The 22467-nt window shown below is 42.6% G+C and overlaps 1 protein-coding gene across 1 annotated transcript in view; it reads left to right on the forward strand.

The window, feature by feature from the left end:
- Nucleotides 1–888: 888 nt before the first annotated feature.
- Nucleotides 889–22467, forward strand: part of nav2a (neuron navigator 2a) — a 75764-nt gene continuing 54185 nt past the window's right edge. The window contains exons 1-3 of the mRNA XM_030765111.1: nucleotides 889–1101; nucleotides 18599–18716; nucleotides 21143–21195. Coding sequence (XP_030620971.1) covers nucleotides 889–1101; nucleotides 18599–18716; nucleotides 21143–21195 — 384 coding nt within the window. The remainder of the gene's footprint in view (nucleotides 1102–18598; nucleotides 18717–21142; nucleotides 21196–22467) is intronic.

A 22467-nucleotide genomic window follows, 5' to 3' on the forward strand; every position in this document is an offset into this window, starting at 1 on the left:
GACGTCCTCTGGCTAGGGATGTGTGTGTGTGTATTGTGGGTTACTCCAGCTGAGAGGGAAGATCACAGTCTTAGGCAGTGGTCTAGCACGTCAGTCACTGCCTCCCTAAAGCCCCACCTGCTAGTGGGCTTACACGAGCAGCAAGGGAGAGAGAGAGAGGGAGAAAGAGAGAGAGAGAGAGAGAGAGAGAGAGGGAGAGAGGGAGAAAGAGAGAGAGAGAGAGAGAGAGAGGGAGGGAGGGAGAGAGAGAGAGAGAGAGAGAGAGGGAGAAAGAGAGAGAAAGAGAGAGAGAGGGGGGTGAGGGAGAGGGAGAGAGGAGGAGTGCAGTTTAATCCCTGCAGTCAGAGGCTGAGCAGCAACCGTAGCTACTGGACTTCACTCGTTCATCTCTCATTTTTTTCTGTGACTGAAATTTCTGCTCCTGTCTTACATTCTGCTCATGGTGGACCTGTGCCTGCTCTTGTCCAGACTGTTTGCAGTGCAGAACAGGACAGAGCGTTCCATAGGAGATTAGTGAGTGTTCGTGGCTGTACCTGAGGAACAAGTGGGAGCCAGAGAGAATGCTTAGGCTGTAACCTGTGACAGACATCATCATGGTTCATCACGAAGAGGAGGGAAATTGACAAATACTCTGGAGAGCATCATAGAGAACTTAACTGGAGATCTTCAGAACCAACTCAGCCTGCCTGATTTGACTGCAAAGCACTGGACTCTGCATCTGTGTGTTACTGCCTCCCGTCAGCTGCGCAGTGTGTACACTGCTCTCCGTGTGTGGGAGATTGAGTGTGTGTGTGTGTGTGTGTGTGTGTATCCGCACTCCGTGGTGCTCCCTCCTGCGTTCTTGTGCTCACTGATGCGCACTGGAAGATTGGACGTTTTTGGAGGAAGATGCCGGCCATTCTGGTGGCCACTAAGATGAAGTCTGGACTGCCAAAACCGGTGCACAGCGCTCTCCCCATCCCACAACTCCCCACCCGAGCTGTGGCCCCCCAGCCCTGCTCCCTTAAGCCTCACCACAACACAAACATCCCCCTCAGGAACCATGGAGGGGGCGCACCAGCAAAAAACAATTTAACACAGCACAGCCGAGCAGACACACAGGTCAGAGAAAAAGAGAGAGAGAGTGTGTGTGTGTGTGTGTAACTTGGGAGAGTGTGTGTGTGTGTGACTTGGGGGTCTGTGTAAAGTGATGTTGTGTTCAAAAATGTGGGGTTATGTATATATATATGTAATAAGTTAATTAGAAGAGTTGTATTATGTAAGTGTAGTTTATCAGATGATATGGAGAACAGAAGGCGTTATCATCTAATATAAGTTTCTTTCTGTTCATGATAGTATAATTTAGAGAGTTAGTCTTTAGATGGTAAGAATATCATAACAACAGTAGTGTATCGTTAAGGTGTTTGTGCAGAGAGACACTGTAAGTGCTGTTGAATACAAGGTCTGTGGGAATATTGAGTTCTTTTGGCTGTGTGCTCAGAGCCTGCTCCTCACTCACAGCTTGGCTTTTTTTTTGTGAGTTACACAGTGTGCTAGGCAACCTAACAGATATCTCTTCTCTCTGAAATGCCATTTAAGGCTGTCTTAGTCTGTGTGTGTGTGTGTGTGTGTGTGTGTGTGTGTGTGTGTGTGTGTGTGTGTGTGTGCGTGAGAGAGAGAGAGAGAGAGAGAGAGAGAGAGAGAGTACAGTATCAGGATGGTGTATGATAATGCTGTTAAAACTGAAATGTCAAGGTTAAGTGTCGATATCTAACAAGGCAGCTGTGAGTCTGTATTTCTATTGCTTTGGTATTATTTTGCTATGACAGGAGCTTTTAATAAAAAGGAACAGCTTGTTTTGCTTATTACAGTCCAGAGCATCAGTGCTGGTAAAATAAGCTCACACCTACAGATCTGACAGCCTTTCATTTCATGTGTGTGACTTTGGTACGGAGGTGGAGATCTGTACACTGGCTGTCTCCTTGCAGCAGCAGTTGTTTTTGGAATGAGAGCATTCTGTATCTCTCTCTCTCTCTCTCTCTCTGCTCTCTCTCTGCTCTCTGTGTAGTGAAAGTATATTTAGTTCAAAAGGGTGCCATGCTTGCGTAAACATTTTTTAGAGCCTTGAATGTGGGCCAGAGGAGTGGTCCATTTTTAAAATATAAAGCAACTGAAGGGGCTACCTACTCACTGTCGGTGTGTTGGTATTAGGTGGAATACTTGTGCTTATGGTTTTCTGTGGCATTGTAAATGAATGTTGGTGCTATGTTATGGTCAACATGTGATGTGTCATATTTGTTCATGGGTGCACTTTGTCTGTGGACGGTATGTATCGGCATATTTGTGTGTAGGGCTGAATTCAGTTTGAGTTATGATGAATTTTCTTAGGTCCATGGTGACTCCCTAACAAGAGGACCCAATTACATACACTGATTCCCTACAGCCTCCCTTCAGCTTCACACACACACACAGACACACACACACACACATTCTCATGCTTCCACTGGCCAGGGGGGGGGGGGGGGGGGGGGGGGAGAAGCAAATCAGCAGAGAGAGAAATTGATGTTCAGCTGGCAGCTGACACAGTTTTGCACTGTGATGGAGTAAGGATCCTGTCTCTTGGAATGTCTGCTATAGCCGTAATAATGTCAAATAAAGATTTAATGACCCCCACCCCTGCACAGACTGGAGGCTGTCCTCCGTCATTTAGTCCATATCAAGCCAAATTTCTCAGTAGCGTTGCCTGTTTAATGCCTCTCCTAAACCAATCAGTAATCTCGTGGGGATAATTATACTTAATCTCAAGATATAAACATTCCTTTGATGTAAGATGATTCAGTGATAAGATGGCCCTGTGTCACTATATGCACATATATGAATGACACTCTCACCACTCACTGCATGGAGACTCGGTCTTGTTCCCAGGTTTCGTGTACAGCAAGACTGCATGTCTCACCCCTGTGTGGGTGAATGTGGGTCCCTACACGCATTAGGAGATGTGGGTCAGGAGTGTGGGTGTGGGGGGGGGGGGGGGGGGGGGTGGTCATAATGGATCTTCACACACTCTGTGAGACTGAGAGCCCCTTAGAGACGGACACCCTCTTTCAAGAGCATGCATTATGCAGTTTGTTTGTACGGATGTGGGGGGAGAGGGGGGCGCTCTGTGTGGGGGAGTCTCATAAATAGGTAAAAGTCCTGGGGCTATTTTATAGTAATCGACAGACTGGGTGCATTTCAGGACTTTTGAGAGCTTCTCAGAGGATGTTTCAAGGGTACATACAGTTCAAAAACATCTCTTCTCTAGGATATCTGTTCCAGTTGCCAGTTGACTTTAGTGTTACTCAAATTTAGTTGATCCTACAACAGTTGTAGTTTGTAGAAGTTGTTATTTGACGGCGATGTAAGTTAACTTGATATAACTCTCAATATTTCAATGATTAATACTTGTACAAAGGTGTTGTCTTTAATTATTTACCAGAGAACAACAACAGTTCTACCAACTCTAATGAAGCTAATGTAGTTTTGCATCAGTCATGAAAGCTCATGTCCAATTCACGTCCGGAGCAGCCTAAGCTGTGCTTGCAGTCTGCAGTTCCCTCTAGTGGTTCACATCTGTACTGCACTTTGTCAACGAAGGCAGCTTTATCAAAACCTCGTCAGCATCATCACACTAGTACTATTTGAAAGGGTTAAAGCACTGTTCACTGAACTGTGTGGTTCTTATTCTGTTCTGCCTGACTCTCTAGCTGGTGCACTCATATTCGCCCAGGTTCCAAACTTCTTTGCTTTATGGATTTTTAGAGTACGATACAAACCGAGAGAGAGAGAGAGAGAGAGAGAGAGAGAGAGAATGTGAGAATTTGTACATTATTTGCCTGGCTTATAATTAGTTTGCTCTTATAGAGAGAGCGCTTCATAGACACACACACGAAAACACACACGCACACACACACACACACACACACACACACACTTCCCTCACAGTTTTATTATCGGTCCATATGTCAGTGTGATAAGACTGCAGTGGCCCATAAAATGTGTGGAGATAAGAGTCCTTTCTCTGGAGTTCTGTGTTCATGAATCAGAACGGCACTGGACCTCATTAAGAACCACATCTTATCAGCTCAGCACTTTAATGAAATGATTGGTTTTATGATGGGCTCTAGCAGCCTCCTAGATCAAACCATAGTTTCTCACAGTAATCAAACACAAATATTGACTGAAAAGCCACCTGAACTGAAGGATCATGGGTATGTTTTTTTTTTACTTTTATCTTTTTATCATTTCATTTGGTAAAATGTCACTCACACACACAATGTGCATGACTGGTTTTTTTTGTTTGTTTTTTTTTGCTGGTATGGATTTAGATTAAAACAACGATGGATTCACGTGACTTCGTTTAAAGTGTGATTGTTTAGCATGTTTTTTTTTTTTTTTTTGGTTTGAATGCAAAGTATTTGAGAATTCATGATTCATTGGGCTGCTATTAAATTAGGCTAATGCACTTTGTTGCTTGTGAATCAAAGTAGAAAGGCAACCATGACTTGATGGTGTTACTGTTTAAATTATTTTAGAATAATGTACATGAATTTATTGTTGTAAATTTTCCTTTTTTTTTTACTCTTTCTTCCTTTTCTCTGCCTGAGAACTACAGTGTTTACATCTGCTAGTTTAGACCGTTCATTTATCCCTTTCTCCTCAATCATGTGTACACACAAACACACGTAGACACAGAGAGCATACCTAGTGCCTCTAAACCATTTGCATTGTCTTACAGTTCATTGAGCTTAATTCTATAGGCTTTAGTTGCCTGGCAGTAAACCTTCTCCATATTGTTCAGCAGGTGACGGTGAAAGCAGGAAAAGCTGAGCTCTGCTCCCATTTTCTTTAATTTGCTAATGCGCTGAAAGCAGGCTGAATAACTTCACGGCTTTTGTCCCAACAATGGAGCTGGAGATTTGCATGTGTTTCTTGTCGCGTTGCTTTTACAAATGGCCCCGCTGGTCATTTAAGTGCAATGTCTTAGCAGTACTTACAGCAGAGAGGACTGACAAAAACATAAGATCCAGGAGTAAGAGTAAACCTGCTGTGGATTGAATGATACCAATAGAAGCCAAATCTGATTTGTAAAATTGAATCTAGCACAGCTCTCAACAAAAACATCATTTTTTTGTTTGTTCTTTGTGTTGTGTGCTCTGTTTTAACTCCTCCACATACTACATCAACCACACCACATGTCCCTAATGACTCTCAGCATATACTGTAGCTCGCTGTGTGAAATTGTCTGTAGTAGTTTGGTTGCCTGTTCTTGTAATGTGTGCACTGCAGGTGTCCTTAATTTGTGATGGCTGAAGAACATAAAGCTTGTTTCTTTTTTTCTTTCTCTTTTTTCTTTTCTCCAGAATCAGTGTTCAAACACTCTAGAGGCAGAGTCTGTATTTTGCTCACCGTATCTGTCAGAAAAAAAAAAAATTCACTGCTAACTAGGTTAGATTCATGTCCTAAAAATACACCAGACAGTACCTCTACCAACATGCTTCCCTTATAAGTGAATATTCAAGCAAATCTACACTACCACTGAAGTAGAGTGATTTCAAATATATCATTTAAAAAAAAAAGTGAGACTTTGATCTTTATTCCACAATACGCCAGGCTCTGTCCTCTGTGTGTGATCAAATAATAAAGGAAAACATTCACATATGGTATGATTAACGGCTGCCTGGAATCAGTGGAACAGAGAAACGTATCAGACTGTAATGTGCCTTTGAGTTGGAGCAGAATACCCAAAGCTTGTAGACCTACAGAACCCCCCACCCCCCTGTCTGTGAATACCCTATATGAATAATACATAAGAGTAGGAGCTGTTCTGGCAGGACTGAAACTTGATGAAAAGGAAACTAGCATTGAAGAAGTTTTGATGTTTGTAATTTGTGATTCTGTATGCCGAGTTGAGACTTTTAGTCGACGCTTAGATGTCGTATCCCTTTGTGATTTAGCGAATAACATTTACAACATGCATTTTGTAGATGTTAATATTTTAGCAGAACATATTGTGTGATTAATTGGTGTTTCATAGACTCATTCCTTTTTACAGTCTAATATAGAGTTTGTTCATTAGCGTCAACATACAGGCTGTACTAGTGCTGTGCTAGTAATATGAATATTTATGTAAGTATATGTATATTATATGAAACAAATGTAAACAAGTGAAACGAGAGCCGTTCAGAATAATAATAATAATGAGAATTAAAGAGAGATTCTGTCTCTGATGTTTTTCTTAATTCGTAAGAAGAAGAAGTATGCGCTACAGACCTGTTAAGATTTCTGACTTTCAGTCCACACAGACTCGTATGGTGAAATCAGAATCGCTCAGCCCAGTCCAGAGCCGTGCTGCTGTGGAATAATCGGACTCCTGGTCCCAGTGCACCTCCCTCCGTCCTCTGTCTTGCTTTATTGAGTTGCATCTCCTCTGCTCTGGTCAGACGTATTCATTAAGCAGAGACATCTGTTTCCCCTATGTGAGTAAGGCCAGACACTCTTCTTTAGTGTCTCCTCTCTCTTCTTCTCCTTATGGCACTCTGTCACTTACACATCATCACAACAACAAATGGCCCATTGTGTACCCGCACCCCTGGGACAGGATAGGGGCGAAGCGCACCCCTGTCCCAGGGAATCGCAGACTCCTAGCATCACTCGACGACTGTTGAGGCAAAGGGATGACGTCAGGCTGTCGATGTCCGGGGTTAACAGAGGAGCAGAAGTCGGCCGGCGTTTATTAACAGGTCGAGGTGAACGGTCATCTGTGATGGAGGTTTGAGTGGATGACCTCGGCCGGTGAAAGTGAGCTGCTCATCTGGTGTTCGCTCTGCTTGCTCAGCGGTTGGTTGGACAGAGCAGATGCTTTGGATCTCTTCTGATAATCACACAGCTCAAGGTTTTTTGAGCTTTGAGTCAGACTTGGAATAATTACAGGGAAAGCAAGATGCTAGCCTGTAACTCTTCAGAGGTTAATAATGACGCGAAGCCTTGTGCTCATATGAAATCACAGGGGAAGTCTCTGTGTTAGGTATTATCAGTGGGAAGGTGCATTTTGCACTTGATTTAGTGTAACGTCAGGACTGTTTCTGATGATTCATGGACATATGTTACCTATGAAGAGAAACTGATAGGGTATGATAAGTCTTTCTCACTGATGAGCAATCCACTGGACCAGATAAAGACACTTAAATTTGGAAATTTGCTGTGTAGTCAAGAGGTTCAATGTAGGTGCAGCTTAGAGGCTAACCAGCATCATAATGAAACACTAATTAGAGATTTTTACACACACTGTAGGAGAACCTGATTAGCCTAGCAGCATGTTAGCATAGGCTTTGATTATTCACCTGGTACCCACAGAGACCACTGACTGATTTCAGTGAGATTATTCAGATTGGCTGAATTATTTTTATTATTGTTATTAATATTTTTATCCAATTAACCTTTAATCCAAAGCAAATGCTTTGACTAAAGGGTGAAAATCTAGAATTTAAAAAAAAACCCTGAAAAAATCAAAAATGTAAAACAGCTCTTTTAAAAAACAGATAGCACAAAATTCTCATCAAGGGAAAAGCACAATATTTGTTGAGACTGTCTTTGTATGAAGAGGTTAACCTGGGTTCATGCAGTGAAACACTGGAAGCTGTTCCCTGCATGTTATTAGTTGTATCCCGCTGTAACGAAGGCTATTCTCTTCCCGGGCTCCTCAGAAGCCTGTGTTTCCCAGGGCTTTTGTGTTATACCCTGTCGCAGGCCCATATGCCCCCCCCCCCTCCAACCCCCAACAGCCCGGCAGCAGGAGCCAACAGAGCTACTCAGCCCCCTAAAAGCAGATGATGGGGGTTCCCGAAAACAAAGAGCCCTCCACCCGGGTAAGCTCCCCCATTGTCCACGGATACTTGAATTTATTTTCCTACCTATTCAGAGGGTGAAAAGAGAATTCACCGTGTGATTCGAAACTGTTGTTCTTAATGAGGTTCTTCGTTGGTACTGAACACATGTAGTATTGCCCACTCATCATTCTGCTCTATACAGGACATTAAATTATTAGCTGAAATGTTAACTATGTTTATATGACATGTTGAGTAAGTGCTAACATGTTGTTTGCACTGGCGCAGCCTTAAAAGGGTTTTTTTTTGCAGAAAGTAAAATGAAAATGTACTTCCGTTTAAAAAGCGCTGACTTTTTGGCAGCTTCCATGCCTGCTTTAGTGTGGGAATGTTTACTAAAACTCGACCAATCATCAGGAACTGAAATTTGACTTGTGTTTTTGTGGGTTTTGTGGTTTTTGGGTTGTACTCAAAGGGACACCTCTTGGCTCCCCCACTAGGTGAGGGGAACTTATGCCACAAGTAATAACCGCAGTATGTGGTACATGCATAGAATATAACACTCTCCTCATGAACCACAGAAACGGAAAAACAGGGTTGACATTGTTTAAAAGAAGAGAAGCTGAGGAGATCTTTTCATTTGTTTGTTAGTTGTGTGTGTGTGTGTGTGTGATGGGGGTTGCACTGAGGTGTAGTGAGAGTTGTGAGAGAGTGTAAGTAATAACGCCTGAGGCGTAGAGGAAAGGAACCATCAGTGGTAATTAATAGGCGTCAGATGTGGTAGGTACAGAAACTGCATTGCACCACTGAATGCGGACATCAGAATCAGAGTATTTTAATTCAACACAACCACTGAGAGTCCTGTACATGCGCCTTTTTTTTTGGTGAGAAAAAGTTGCAGTGGTGAAGTGGGGACTTTGGGGAGGAGAGTGGTTTTGGTTTGGGGTATAGGAAAAGAATAACTTTCTCAGAGGGCAGAGGGTCAAACATTCAAGAGAGCTCTATTTTGTAATCCTTCCTTGCTTGACTAATGATCTGTTGAAGACCAGAAACACAATGTGCTGGCTACTGGGGGCATTTTGGGGTGGGGGAGGGCTGTAAAAAGTTGGAGGGAAAGTATGTAAGTGGGGAAAGGGAATCCCTTTCTCGTGCTGACCGACTTTGACTCCTCTCCAGCTGATCATCCCCTCTTCCAAACCAGCTCTGTTTGTTTGGTTTTGGTCCATGAATTCTTGGAGTGCAGGGATCTTGGCTCCACCCCTGTGTGTGAGGGGGCAGGGAGAGGCTGCAGGCAGCTGCCTCAGGGAGAGTTAGACCTAAACTGACAAGGGTTACAACGAGGATGGAACAAGATACCTCTCTCTTTTTCACCGTCTCCCTCTCTCTCTCTCTCGACCTACCCTCATCCCTCTCTGTTCATACGTTACTCTCTGGCTTTAGCTTTATCCTTTCATCCTTTTCTGTCTTTCTGTACATCCTTTTCCCTCTCTGGACTCATATATCTACCCTTACATGACTTTCTGGGTTCGTACTCATCTATAATTCTGTATGGCTACAGTGTATCTGCATTATCTCATTCTTTTACTCTGGAACTGCATCCAACTGTTTTTTAAACCCCTTCTCCTCTTCTCCCTCCATTTATCTTTTTCTTTGGATTAACTCTGTCTTCCCTTCTTTCAAGTTCTTTCTTCTCACATTCACTGAAAAAGGGAAGAGATTAGAGACTGTGAGCAGAAATGCTTATCCAGGACTCTTTCTGATGGATGTAGTTTGGACTCAGCTGGTCTGGACCTGACTCAGGTGCACTGAGGAAAATGACTGTGATGCTTTGGCGCTGGGAGCAGAACAACGTCACCATGAAACTGGTAAAAATGACCACTGTTTCAACCCCAGTGTCGAGTCATGTGGGCTTGTAGGGAAAACAAATGTGCTTTGACATATGGAATCTGATATGATGCCTGTAAGGAAATTGAGAATTTTTCATTTCTCTGTATGAAAAACAGGTTGGGGTTTTTAATCTATTTTGTGTGTGTGTGTGGGTGGGTGTGTGTGTGTGTGTGTGTGTGTGTGTGATTAGAGGCTACCTCATCATGTGTATACTCACTCACACTGAGCATTTGTGTGTGTGTGTGTGTACATGACTCATTCATTCATGTTTGAGATCTCACACAGATTTAGGATTCAACTTGTTTCTGTTGTTTTTGCCAAGGTTGTGATATTGTGCTGGCACTGCAGGTTCATCTTAATCGACAGCACTTCAATATCTGTGACGGCTGAATTGATTTAAGTGCAGATTTAGTGTTCTGTCATACTTGTCAATGGCATGAAAAGCCTTCCTCCACTTTTGTTTTCTTATTTTGACGGACAACACAGACAGAAGTGTTCCGGTCAGGTTCCCTCTGTTGTCTGTGAGGTTGTTGACATTAAACAAGTTTGTGATCCACTGATGAAAAAACACATCTGTTCGTGACAAGGAGGTCATGGTTGGTTGGTGAAATGAACTCTAGTGTATGAGTCAGGACATATGAAAGAGCCGAATACCTTCTGATGGAAAGAATTAATTACGTCTCTGTATTTGAATACCCAGCTTGATTATTCACAGGCTCACTGACAGTGATGATGGCTTTTGAGTCAGTCTCTCATACAGTCACGCTATCCTCTGTGCTTCAGTGGCTTCAGTGGCTCTGTGTTAATCTACTGCACCTTGGGCCCACTGTGGCAGAAACGACTACGGTTTGTCTGGAGATGGGGAGATAAGGAAGCTGTTTAATTATGCATTACATCTGGAACACAGCATGACTGGCAGCACACAGGATATGTGTAGGTTAGTGGTGTGTGTATGTGCGTGTGTATATGTGTGTGTGCATGTGTGTGTGTGTGTGTGTGTGTGTGTGTGTGAGAGAGAGAGAGAGAGAAAGGGGGAGGGAGAGAGAGAGAGAGCGAGAGAGAGAGAGAAAATGAAAGAGAGGGGGAGTGAGATTGGAAATGCAGCAGCTAGTTCATCTGTGCGTTTCACTATATTAAAGTGACCTTATAAAAAATGGTCTTGTGCCTAGCATGGATTTCACAGGGTCTATTGATTATTGATTTTTTAGTGCCCTCTGAACAATTGTGCATTGTCGCATTAATCAAAAAGAGCAGAGATGATTTATTGCAGGATGTTCAACAGTGTCTTATCCCTGGGGAATGGGTCTGTATAACACAGATGAAATTCTATTTGTTCCTCACTCTGTCCCTGCTCTCTGTTTCCCTTACTTTCATTTTTATTCCCCCCTTAGTTTGTGGTGTGATAGAAGCGGCAAGATTGCCCCGTTCGATTTTACTGATGCCACTGCCTGACATACTGATGAGGTACTGAGATGAATGACAAACAGACAGGGGAGACTAGAAACACACGTATTAAACATCAGAACATCAGTTTATGTTTCACTGAAGATTTAGATGAAAATGTAATTAAAATAAGGAAATTGAAATGGACATTGAAGGGGTAAACTACATAAATGACAGAGAGAGAGAGAGAGAGAGAGCGAGAGAGAAAGAGTGTCTTTGTCTACCAGTGTTAGGGTTGGGGTTTGGGCTGACAGATGTCTGATCTGCTTGAAGGTGAGCGGTGGTTAATGGTGTTTAGGTACCTGCTGGGAAACTGGGGACTCCTGTTCACCCTCCCTTATTAGTCAGACTGTTAGCCCTGACACGAACAGGATTGTGCTGCAGCAGCTTACACACATCCTCATACACACACTGCTGGCATGTCTCTTCCTACAGACTGGCATCGCCGCATCAGCAGATGGCACTGAAATGAACTCATGCTCTATCTGACTGTGTGTGTGTATGTCTGTGTCTGTGTGTGTCTGTCTCTGTGGCCGTGTGAGCGCGAATCCATTTTGAGGCGATTGTAACAGCAAGGACGGGTGCAACTGATGTAACCTACTTTTGATTTTCTCAAAATAATTTCACTTGTTCCGCTGTACAAGAAATGATACTTTTTTCCATTGACTTGAGCTGTTGATGGAAGCGATCATGAGAAAAGGGCTTTGCACGACTTTAAAGCATGTATCTGAGAATCTGAAGAGTCATCCCGTCATTTCTGCTCTGACAGAATCCACAGGGGCCCAGAGGTTTGTTTGGCTGGGCTGTTTTCAAACTCACGCACATACCACTTGTTTCATCTCCCAACCTCAAACCTTTCAAGAAATCAAGAGTGGCTCTTAAGCTTGTAGTGTAAGCAAAGAGCCAAAGCCACTTTAAAACAACCAGCCTACCACGCAGAGAGAATACAGCAGAGACCCTGACCAAGAAAAAAAAAAACAAAAAAAACCTAAACACATGAAACATATAAGCAATGTGGGGATCTGTCTACTGGTCTGTGAAAGAGGATAAGCCTCTTGCATCGCCTTTAAAAAAACAACTTTTCTTTCTTCTCCTGTTTACCCAGGATAATTCTGTACATTTACAAAGTTTAAGTTATGCTCTGTTCTCCTTGGGTGATTTTAAACCCTCTTTTGTGTGGTATTTATTGAAATGGTTCATTTTCCCTTGGTAGTTGAGGTTTTTGTGGTCTGACAGACAAACGGGCTCAGATCATTTAGCCAAGCGGAAATCTGATCACAGGTTGCGGAGGAAACGTTTAAAGCGCGGGGCACTTTGAGGTCAAGCTTCAGGGATAATTACATTTGGGACAGAGGAGGTGGGAGCGGGTTGTGGGTCATGTGAAAACCACCTGAATTTTTTCATGAGCTTTCTCATAGTTTCCAGTCAAGCAATGAGAATATGGTAAAATACTACTGATTGTCTTCTGACACTGGGGGGAGGGATTGCATTTGCTTTTCTTTAAAGCGCGTCCTGGCGTCAGTGCGGGGCTCCTCTGTGGGATTAGGAACTGGATCCCACTGTTTTTCGGTGTGTGCATGGAAGTTTAGTCAGTTCTCAGCTGAAGGAGGTCCTCAGTGTTGTGACACACTTTCTTTTCCCATTTTCTTCGATCCCCATTTCTTATGTTTTTCTTACTCATTCGTCTATGTCATTCTTATTATCCCTCATAGATGAACTACTAGTTCTAACCTGTCCAGCAAAGAGATATGACAGTTATTAACGTGACTCACTGGGGCAGGGTAGGCACACACACACACATATGCATGCGCGCACACACACACACACACACACACACACACAGAGCTCCAGGTCAGACAGCTGACTGTTTTTGTATGCACAAGTGTATAGCTATTGATTTCCTATTGGCCATCTGTCTTGACTGATGGTTTTGAATAGAGTGAAATCTGGTGTTATGGAAGAACCACAGAATGATGGTAATTCACAGCTGTTCATATACTTTGTTGATATTACATAAGATGCCATATCCTGATATGCAAACATGCAAATTATTAATAAAGTCCTTTATAGTCAGAAAATAGCTACCAGAAATGTGCTACTATTTGACACTTTCCTGTTTCTCTACTCTCTCTCTTTCTATCCCTCTGAAACAAACACACACACACACAAACACACACACACACATTCAGAGGAAGAGAAAGACTGACTTTAGAGATTAAGACACATCAGAACACTCCATCTCTTACCAAGTCTTCAACACATTCAGACATAAATATTTACAAGCAGTCTGTCACATACATATGAACACACACCCTCATGCTCTGAAGGGCCATGTAAGTGCTATATATGTCAGTTCCTGTTCTAGTGAAAATATGAGTTGATCAGACAAAGCACATAAGGTCATGGGTCCATCCAGCAGTAACCATAGTGACACGAACAGTTGCGCTGTTCACCCCCAATGTATCCGTCATTCTCTTCCTCCCTTCTTTCAGCAGTGCCTCTACCCATCATTCATCTCTGTCCATTTTTAAATGCTTCAGCAGGGTATCAAAACCACAAACATTAACGGACCTCCGCAAACACTATTGTGCCAAGAAGTCGTTGGAAACCCATCAAACACTGGCAAAAAAATGAGAGCCTTTCAACCAGTTAAGAAGTATTCCAGGAAAAAACAGTTATTAAAGGCTTATTGTAAAGTGGATTTGTTCAGGTGTGTAACTGGTTTAGCGTGGTCTTTTTAGGATATTGGATTGACTAGTTAAAGAGGTGTGAAGGTGATATGTTGGGTGGAGAAGTGAGAACAGGCACATGGAGTCTGTGGAATTGAATTTGTAGGGGCAGCCAGACAGGACAAGACTAAGTGAGGGAGACATCTGGAGTCTACGTAGCCTGCCGCAAACATTATTAGATTAGAGCTAGCACTGCCATGCAAAATTATTCGACACTTGACGCTGTTACTGTGTGCTACTACCCAATCAAACGACAGGTTTTCTACTGCACAGATGGCGGGAGAGCAGAACATGTCTCTGGTGTCTTATATGGTTATCTCTGATAATAGGAAATTCACTAAAATCCTATGTGGTAATTTCTTTTTTTTTTTTTTTTACTTGTTAAATTTGTTAGTTCCCTTAAGTAACAGTATTACATTTATTTATTGATTTGATTTTGTTGTTTTATGTTGTATAACATTCTACTCTGCTAATCAGACTATTTTGACAGAAATAGCTTTGTGTATATTGATGATATAATGAACCCATTAATCCATCTCAGTTTGTTAGCTTGTATACAATTTTAAGAGAATGATCTCTTGTGGTTGCCATACTTGTGAGAGTCTGTGTTTTCGTGCCTGTGTCCTACCACTTAATTGCTGTTGTCACTTCTCAAGTAGCTGTCAGACCTCCCATGTTGAAACCTCTCTTTATGTGTAGGGCCAGGTGTGTGTGTGTGTGTATTTGTGTGTTTAACAGAATGGTAAACCCCTATCAGACAAGAGTACCCTTGGGAGATGTGCACTGTCAAAATGTGTTATAGAGCAATAAACACTCATATATGGACAGGGTCAACCAGGTGTTAGTATGAGCATCTGTGTGTGAGAAGAGGAATTGACTCATTGACTCTGACTTGGACTTGGCCTCTGCACTGAGAAAAGGGGAGGGTTAGGGGTGGAGCTGCAAGGGTTAAAAGTAGGGGTTGGAATTTGTGAGATGGCATGTGTAGGTAGACCAAGAGATAGAACAGCATATAGAAGATGAGACTGAGAGAGAGGTGGAGAATAAGGGATAAGAAGATACAGAAGAGAGAGAAGGTTCCAGAGAATGTGAAAGAGAGAAGTGTGGAAAGAGAGATATATCGAGCGAGGGATGTTCAACAAGACATCGCGGCATGGCTAAAATTATCCATTTCACTCTCTCTACGTGACTGAGGACGCTTTCCTTTGGAACGTTCTGGATTTTTTTTGTTTCGAGACGTCGGGACTGGTACACCTGTGCCTTCCCTGAGTGGTTCTCACCTGTGGAGCCACGATGGCCGTCAGCGTGGGAATGTGGGTGCCAGAGAGGGTTCACAGCAGGCTGTCCTGTGACCACTATAAAACGGTAAGAGCCCTGTACTCTGGGCCTTAGCACAGGAAGACTGGAGTCCAGAGGCATCATTTGCAGCTGAAAATAGAGAGCACAGTCATATGCCAGCCGCCCCCCCCCCCCCCCCTCGTTCTCGGGCAGGAAATGAAGCCTATTTTTAGCTCTTAGAGCAGGTAGCCTGCTGTCCAGACTGATCGCATGAATGAGTGTATAGACACAATGCCAAGTCAGCGGAGCTATCACAGGTCTGTTTAGGTTTAGGGAAGAAAGCATAGTTTGGACTCAAGACCAGACAAGCTTTCTGTGAATGTTTTTAATGATTATACTGATATCTTTTTAAAGTGTAAACTTAATGTATGACACATTAATATTTATGTGTGTATTTATTACAGTTAATGTTGACTGCTTCTGTTAGGTTTGAGGCAGTGGTTCTGTGAGGGTTCAACTCTGAGTAGTGGACTCTGTCAAATAACCTAAATGCTAATTAACCAATCATTTCCTAACACTTTAAACTTTTGTTTTCTCTTTATATGCAGTAGTAGACAAAGTCTCTTCATACCATGCTCATTTTTGCGTTTTTTTTGACCGACATTGTGCTCACCTCAGTAAATTCAGTGTAATTACCTTTAAATGTCATGTTATTTTAAGACAGCTTTTCTGATCCTGAGTATGCATAAGTGCTGGGTCAGGGTAACTTGCTAATGGAGCAGAAAAAGACTTTGACTTTTGTGCCTGAGGAAACTGGTCTTTTCTCATCACTGTCATTAGTGTGGGTTTGTGTTTTGTGAGGGCTTGCAATGTGTGAGCTTTGATCTTTTTCTCAACTTGCTGTCTTGTTTAAATATGTAAGGTAATTACAACTGCCGATGACATACATTCCTATCAGTTTGAGAGTTAACTTTTCCAATCATTCCAAACATACAGAAAGAAAGACTGACAGCAAGAGAGGGACGGAGAAAAAAAATACAGATGCACGCTTCCATGACTAAGAAACACCTGTTTAGTTTCCCCATGGAGTTCTAGTGCTGTGTAAAGGGATACTGTGACAAACTCCCCTATAGACATTCCTACACATCAAAGGCTTCTGCTATTAGTGATGATGATCCTATCAGCAGAAAGCCAGAAAGTCTCATCCACTGAGTCAACGGAAAACACCGGTATAACACACACACACACACACACATGCACACACACTGCTCAGCCCTCACTGTGCCATGACCCCTGCACTGTAATGCCCTGTGTGTGGATGTTTGACTTTAAACATGCTGAGTAAGTGAGTCAAAAGAGCTTTAAGGCCTCTTACTGGGGAATATCCCTTTGTTGTTCCGCTTTTCCCTTAGGATGGTATCTATGTCTAAAATGTGTATCCGTGTGTGTGTATTATGTGCTACAATTTGGATGTCTTCCCAAACACATAGCGACCATTTCAACATAACATGGGATTTGAAGTAAACATGGAAAACATAGACAACGAACAGAAACATGACTCAGGTCCTGACACTGTGTGAAGGGTGTGTAAGCCTCTCTGTGCAGATATGTGTGTCACTTTGTATGGGAGGAATCTGAGTGCTGAGGGTCAGTGACTGCCCCTGAAATATGAATCAGATGTGAGGGGGTGAGTGTCAGTTTGCATTCTCTGGAAGGGAATATCCCAGTATCCATTTTACAGCTCCTAAAAAGAGCCCCTCAACTACTTCCTCAGAGCTGGTATTTTGGGAAGACGGTCTCTGAGAAACTGTGAAATTTCAAAAATGACGCTGACTTTAAGATCAAGGTGTACTATTCCAAAACTGACTTAGAAGAGTCTTGCCATTAGCTTGGTGAATGACTCTCTGGTAAAATGTGTGAGATGATCTCACATTCCATATCATCTTTTTTTAAATAATGGTTGGATTTTCGTAGTACCACTGTCATTGTTGGAGGAGTTGATAAAACATGAGAGGTGTAACAATGGAGATTGACTGACAAAGCTCCTCAGTAAGACAAACCTGTAATTTCCTTTTATGAACCCCTTATGTTCCCTAAGGGGATATTTGTCCTCATCCTCTCACTGACAGTTACTTATTCTCCTCATCTGTAATTATACCGACCTCAGTTTATCCTGCCTGAAACAACTTCAAAGTCGTCCACATCAAAACTCATATCCTTTGTGCTTTTAGTGCTGTCCCTCTCCCGCGCCGCCTGTATGTGGATGCGCACCTGTTTGCATTCTCAGGAAAAAAAAACTATGATTCATACCCTGTGTAATACTGCAGCGGTGTTCTTACGGTTGTTTCTACTAAAAACAGACAGATTCCCTGTGGTGCGTCTATGTGTGTGTGTGTGCTTGTGTGTGTCTGCCGAAACTTTTAAGATGAGGGCTTGAAAATACACGTTGCATAATCGTTCTTGTAGCCAGCTACCAGCGAATTCTCTGCAGTTTTGATTCACAGAATAAATGCATAAAATCTGAAGACAAAAATGATCAGAGTTGCCGTATCCACAGGCTGGTGTGGTAAACAGGAAATGTGTTATCAATACTTTAAAAGTCTAGTCTAGATTTCTAAAATGTGCTGATTCAACATCGACATTTTATTTGCAACGTCATGCATTCGTCACATGATTTAACTATGAAAGAAAAACACACATATAAATAATAATTAAAAAAAAAGAAAAGAAATCTTAAAAGTAATACGTGTATTGTGATGTTAGCGTTGCTCAGTTCTGTAACCTGCTCAATGACTTGATTAACCACTTCCATGGCAATCCCCGAACTGCAACCGCAGGGAGTTAAAAATGCCCTTCCCGCACACTGAGCCTCCCCTAGCGGCAATCAACCTATAACTTTCGAATTTGATTGCCCCGTCTTCTCTATTTTTACAGACGTCTTTCATCGTAATGATATAAGAACGAGAGGTTGTTCTGAATGACCGGATATACTCGAGGCAATTCAAATGATTCAACTGCTTAATTTCAGTCCCCCTGAACCCCCCTCTATCCTGATCCAATGAAGGGTCTTTTCTGTGATGTCAGAGTTCGCCTAGTTTGAGAGGGCGAGGGAGCACTAAGCATCAGCCCCTGAATACGTGAATAGGGCACAATGGCCTGAATTTGAATAGCACGCGGATGTGCCAGCCCCGCGGCTAACAAAAGGAGACATGTGAACGACTAAAACTCACTTTCGCCATAAATTTGCACGTTGTAAATCAAACTTCCTAGCTCGTTAAATCATCTTTCCTCACTGAGTTTGCACTCAGAATGGGCTGTGACCGTTATAAGTCTCAACCCAAGTGTTCCTTAGATAGTTTTTATTGTTCGTTCGTTCGCATGATCTATATGTAATCGTTTTCCCGGTGTGTTGCACAGATTTACACGGATTGGGCGAATCACTATTTGGCCAAGTCAGGACACAAACGACTCATCAAAGACCTGCAGCAGGATGTCTCTGACGGGGTCCTATTGGCGGAGATCATTCAAGTTGTAGGTAAGGAGAAACTTTCTTTCCTGTGACGCTGATAAGTTGTAACGGCTTCCTTATAACCAGCATCAAACAGCTCGCACCTTCCGGGTTGTGGATGGCTCGCTGATATGCGTTTATTTTTTTTATCAGTATGATTCATAAACATTATTATTATTGTTGTTGTTGCTGTTGTTGTTGTTGTTGTTGTTGTTATTATTATTATTATTATTATTATTAAGATTGTTGATGTTTCTTTTGTCATTGACTCCTAAAAACAAAAACAGATTGGAGAACCCCCCTAAACTGTGTCAATCTGTTCATTGAATGCCACTCAAATGATCTCATGTGCAACAATTTCTTAGCAATAGTGATGCACCTGCTTAGAGCTTTGAATGATTCTCATCACACACAAAGGGTCAGTGTACACAGTATGACAATGGTTAGCCAGCAGTAGGACACTGATATTGTCTCACTGACAGTCATTATGCCCAGTGTTGTTGTCCCTATTAAACTTTTAGGACTTTTATTATTTCAGTGTGGTGGTTTTGAATGAGGGTTGGCCACACCCACAACACAGGTTGAACTATAGCGATCTTAACTTCCATTTTTGCATCACATTAGAGTGTTTAAAAGATAGTATTTAAATTAAAGTATGAAACACAGCTCCTCTGCAGAGCTCTAAACTGAAAGGCTTATTGTGATTGGGCATGGCTAGATCCTGGCTCATGAGTCAACTCTTGGGGGATTTTTAACGATGGTCAGCCTTGTATGAGAAACAGTCGTTTCATGTCACTGTTGTTTACAGTGCAACACAGAAATACCCTTAAGCTCAGTTTCTAAAGAACCTCATTTGGCTTTGTCCTGGTTGGGTTCAGCTTTGTGTGAGAACTCTTTGCTCTGTGTCCCTGTGTTAGTGAGTCCCTGTGTGAGTGTGTGGTAAATATGAAAATAGCTTTAAGAGACTCATTTTACCCGTAAACTTAGTCATAGTCTTAGTCAACCCACCAGGCTTCTGTTAGGTTGCCTCATCTCAGCTGTGACTGACTCTGACCCCTTTGACCTCCTTTGTCCACTGTAGTTTGTGCTTGCAGATAGAGCAACGAACAATGTCACACACAACCCCTCCTCAGAGAGTCTATGGAAGACTAAATGTGTCAGGAGACTAGTGATGGTGTCCATTACGGAAGTAGATCACAGCTGACTGTCTGTTCCAGCACGCACACACACACACACACACACACACACACACACACACAATGCTGCCCAGGTTAGACTGGTGTCATGTTACATACTGCAGCACTTATGTGGCTACTTTGCCATCATATCTTCCTCCTTTTAAGCCTTTGGCGACTCACCACACAATTGCTCCTGAAATCTGATCCTTTCACTGTCTCTCTCTCTCTCTCTCTCTCTCTCTCTCTCTCTCTCTCACACACACACACAAACAATTGCTTTGTCAGATTTTCAGGGAATTCAGAGACGCTGACCTATAATCATCTTTTGCCACGGTATTACTGAACTGCCCTGAACTTCCCTGAAGAGTGAAGATCATTAAGTTGAACAGAGCTATGTAAAGAGAACACCCTCATTCTTCACTCTATTGCACATATAGCTTATGAATGTTCTAGAACTTAGTAAATTATTATATGTCAGTCAGATCCACTAGTTGGACATTACGATATTATTATAGTCGGTAGTCGCACTGAAAAATATTTGTTCGTTAGATGATCTTCAGTGGTACTGTGGTAGTGTCATAACATATGTACAGTCCTCTTGACCATGGTGACTTTTACATAAACAAATAGTTAACAGGCAGTGACAGTCCGTGAGATCACACAAACAACCTGCAGACACTGACATTTTCTCTTAGGTTTTCTCATTCAGAGACAAGTAGTCTGGTGTGTGTGTGTGTGTGTGTGTGTGTGGGTGTCTGTGTACACATGCTGGTGCTCACACACCTGACACAGAGTTCATCATAGTCATTTTTTTTTCTCACAGTGTAGGTGGCAGGAATGTCCCCTTGGCAGTGTTGCAGTGTGGGCCCCATGGGGCCTGTGGCTCAGGAGGATGAGCTGTCAGGGCAGTTGTTAGCTCTGAGTGCTTTGCCTTTTCTCAGCTGCTGCTGTGGGCTGGGCTCGGAGACACATGGTGGGGGAACACCACCACTCAGCACAGCCTTCTGCGTCATTCTCTGTCTATCTCTCTCCCTCTAAAGTCCTCTAAACACCCTTAGGAGACTTGTCCCAGCCAAGCCCCACAAACAGTTGCTCAGATTGGATCTAATTTCTCTGTGTGGTGGTCAGTGATCTTCCCCTTACCACACTGCTGGACTGAATGAAGATGCAGCGCAAAGGACGTAATCCAGTCACCTATTAATATTCTCTCTCTCTCTCTCTCTCTCTCTCTCTCTCTCCCTCTCTATCCCTCTCTCTCTGGCTTTAACACATTAGCCAATGAGAAGATTGAAGACATCAATGGATGCCCCAAGAGTCGTTCTCAGATGGTGAGTTAGTCTCCCATTCAGGGATTTTATTATTTTATTAACTCCCACTCCAACATTTATTGCCAATATAACATGTGCTTGTTTTCTAAACAAATTACCAGTCTTGCTCACAAAATATAAATATGTTTAAGCCCTCCAAAACAAATGAAAAAAAAAAAAACCCTTTGGCCATCTTGTCGATACTGCAGAAGCGCTTTGATAGATGCGGATGGTAATGCTGTTATTTTTACTTTTGTGGTCTTGCGGCCTGTCTCTGTAAAACATCTGGTTGGCTTTGGCTAGTGGCGGGGTTTTGAAAAGCATTGGGAAAGAAGTTTTTTGAAAGAGGCTCAGGCATGCCCCGTTAGATTACAGACACAGAGACGACTCTATTTTAGCCAAACCAGAGCTAGAGAAACAGAGTCTAAGCTGCTGAGAGAGAGAGCAGACGACCCTGCTGGAGTACAGGCTGCGGTGGGTCGGCTAGTTGTGATTACAGAGGCTACCACTGCTCCTGATGGGAGAAAAAAACATTCTGATGAATGGTTTCCTCTTGTTGAGAGGGATCTTGAATGTCAATACATGTGTGTTTTGTTTTCTCAGTGGTTTCCCATTTACGATGGTAAATGAATACATTGTAGGCAGGTTTGGCTCTCTTGAATACTGGTGGTCAGAGATGGCATGATTGAGAAACAGAAGGCTATATCTGGACTGGAACTATTCAAGCACCTCTAAGTGCTGTACGAGACAAGTGGTTTTCTCTCATTCTCTCATCTCAAGAGCTTTTCCTCTGTTTGTGACTCAGTCTAATAATTAGTTCTGTCTCTTCAGTAGCTAATTATGCCCATCCTACGAGGTCTAATTTGCCGCTTTTAGATATACGGTCTGTCGGCTCTCATATTCTTTGTCTTCCCCCTCTTTTTCCCTCTTGATTTTCTCTCTCTTTCCATCTCTCTCTGTTCTTTTGTTGCTCTGTGATTAGAGGCTACCTCATCATGTGTATATTCACTCACACTGAGCATTTGTGTGTGTGAGTGTGAGTGTGTGTGTGCATGCAGGTGTGCATGTATGTGTGTGTGTGTGTGTGTGTGTGTGTGTGTGTGTGTGTATGTGTGTTCACTAAAAACGTTCTCACTCAATTTTCCGTAAATGTGTTAATGGAACTTAGCGTAGTGTCAGGCTCTCTCAGTAACTCAATGATGACATTTGCATCCAATTTTTTCTCTCTCTCTCTCTGTGTGTCTGTTTGTGTGTCAGTGTGTGTGTTTGTTATGGTTGTGTATAAACACTCTT

The sequence above is a fragment of the Chanos chanos genome, chromosome 2, assembly GCF_902362185.1.
Source record: "Chanos chanos chromosome 2, fChaCha1.1, whole genome shotgun sequence".
Lineage (NCBI taxonomy): Eukaryota > Metazoa > Chordata > Actinopteri > Gonorynchiformes > Chanidae > Chanos > Chanos chanos.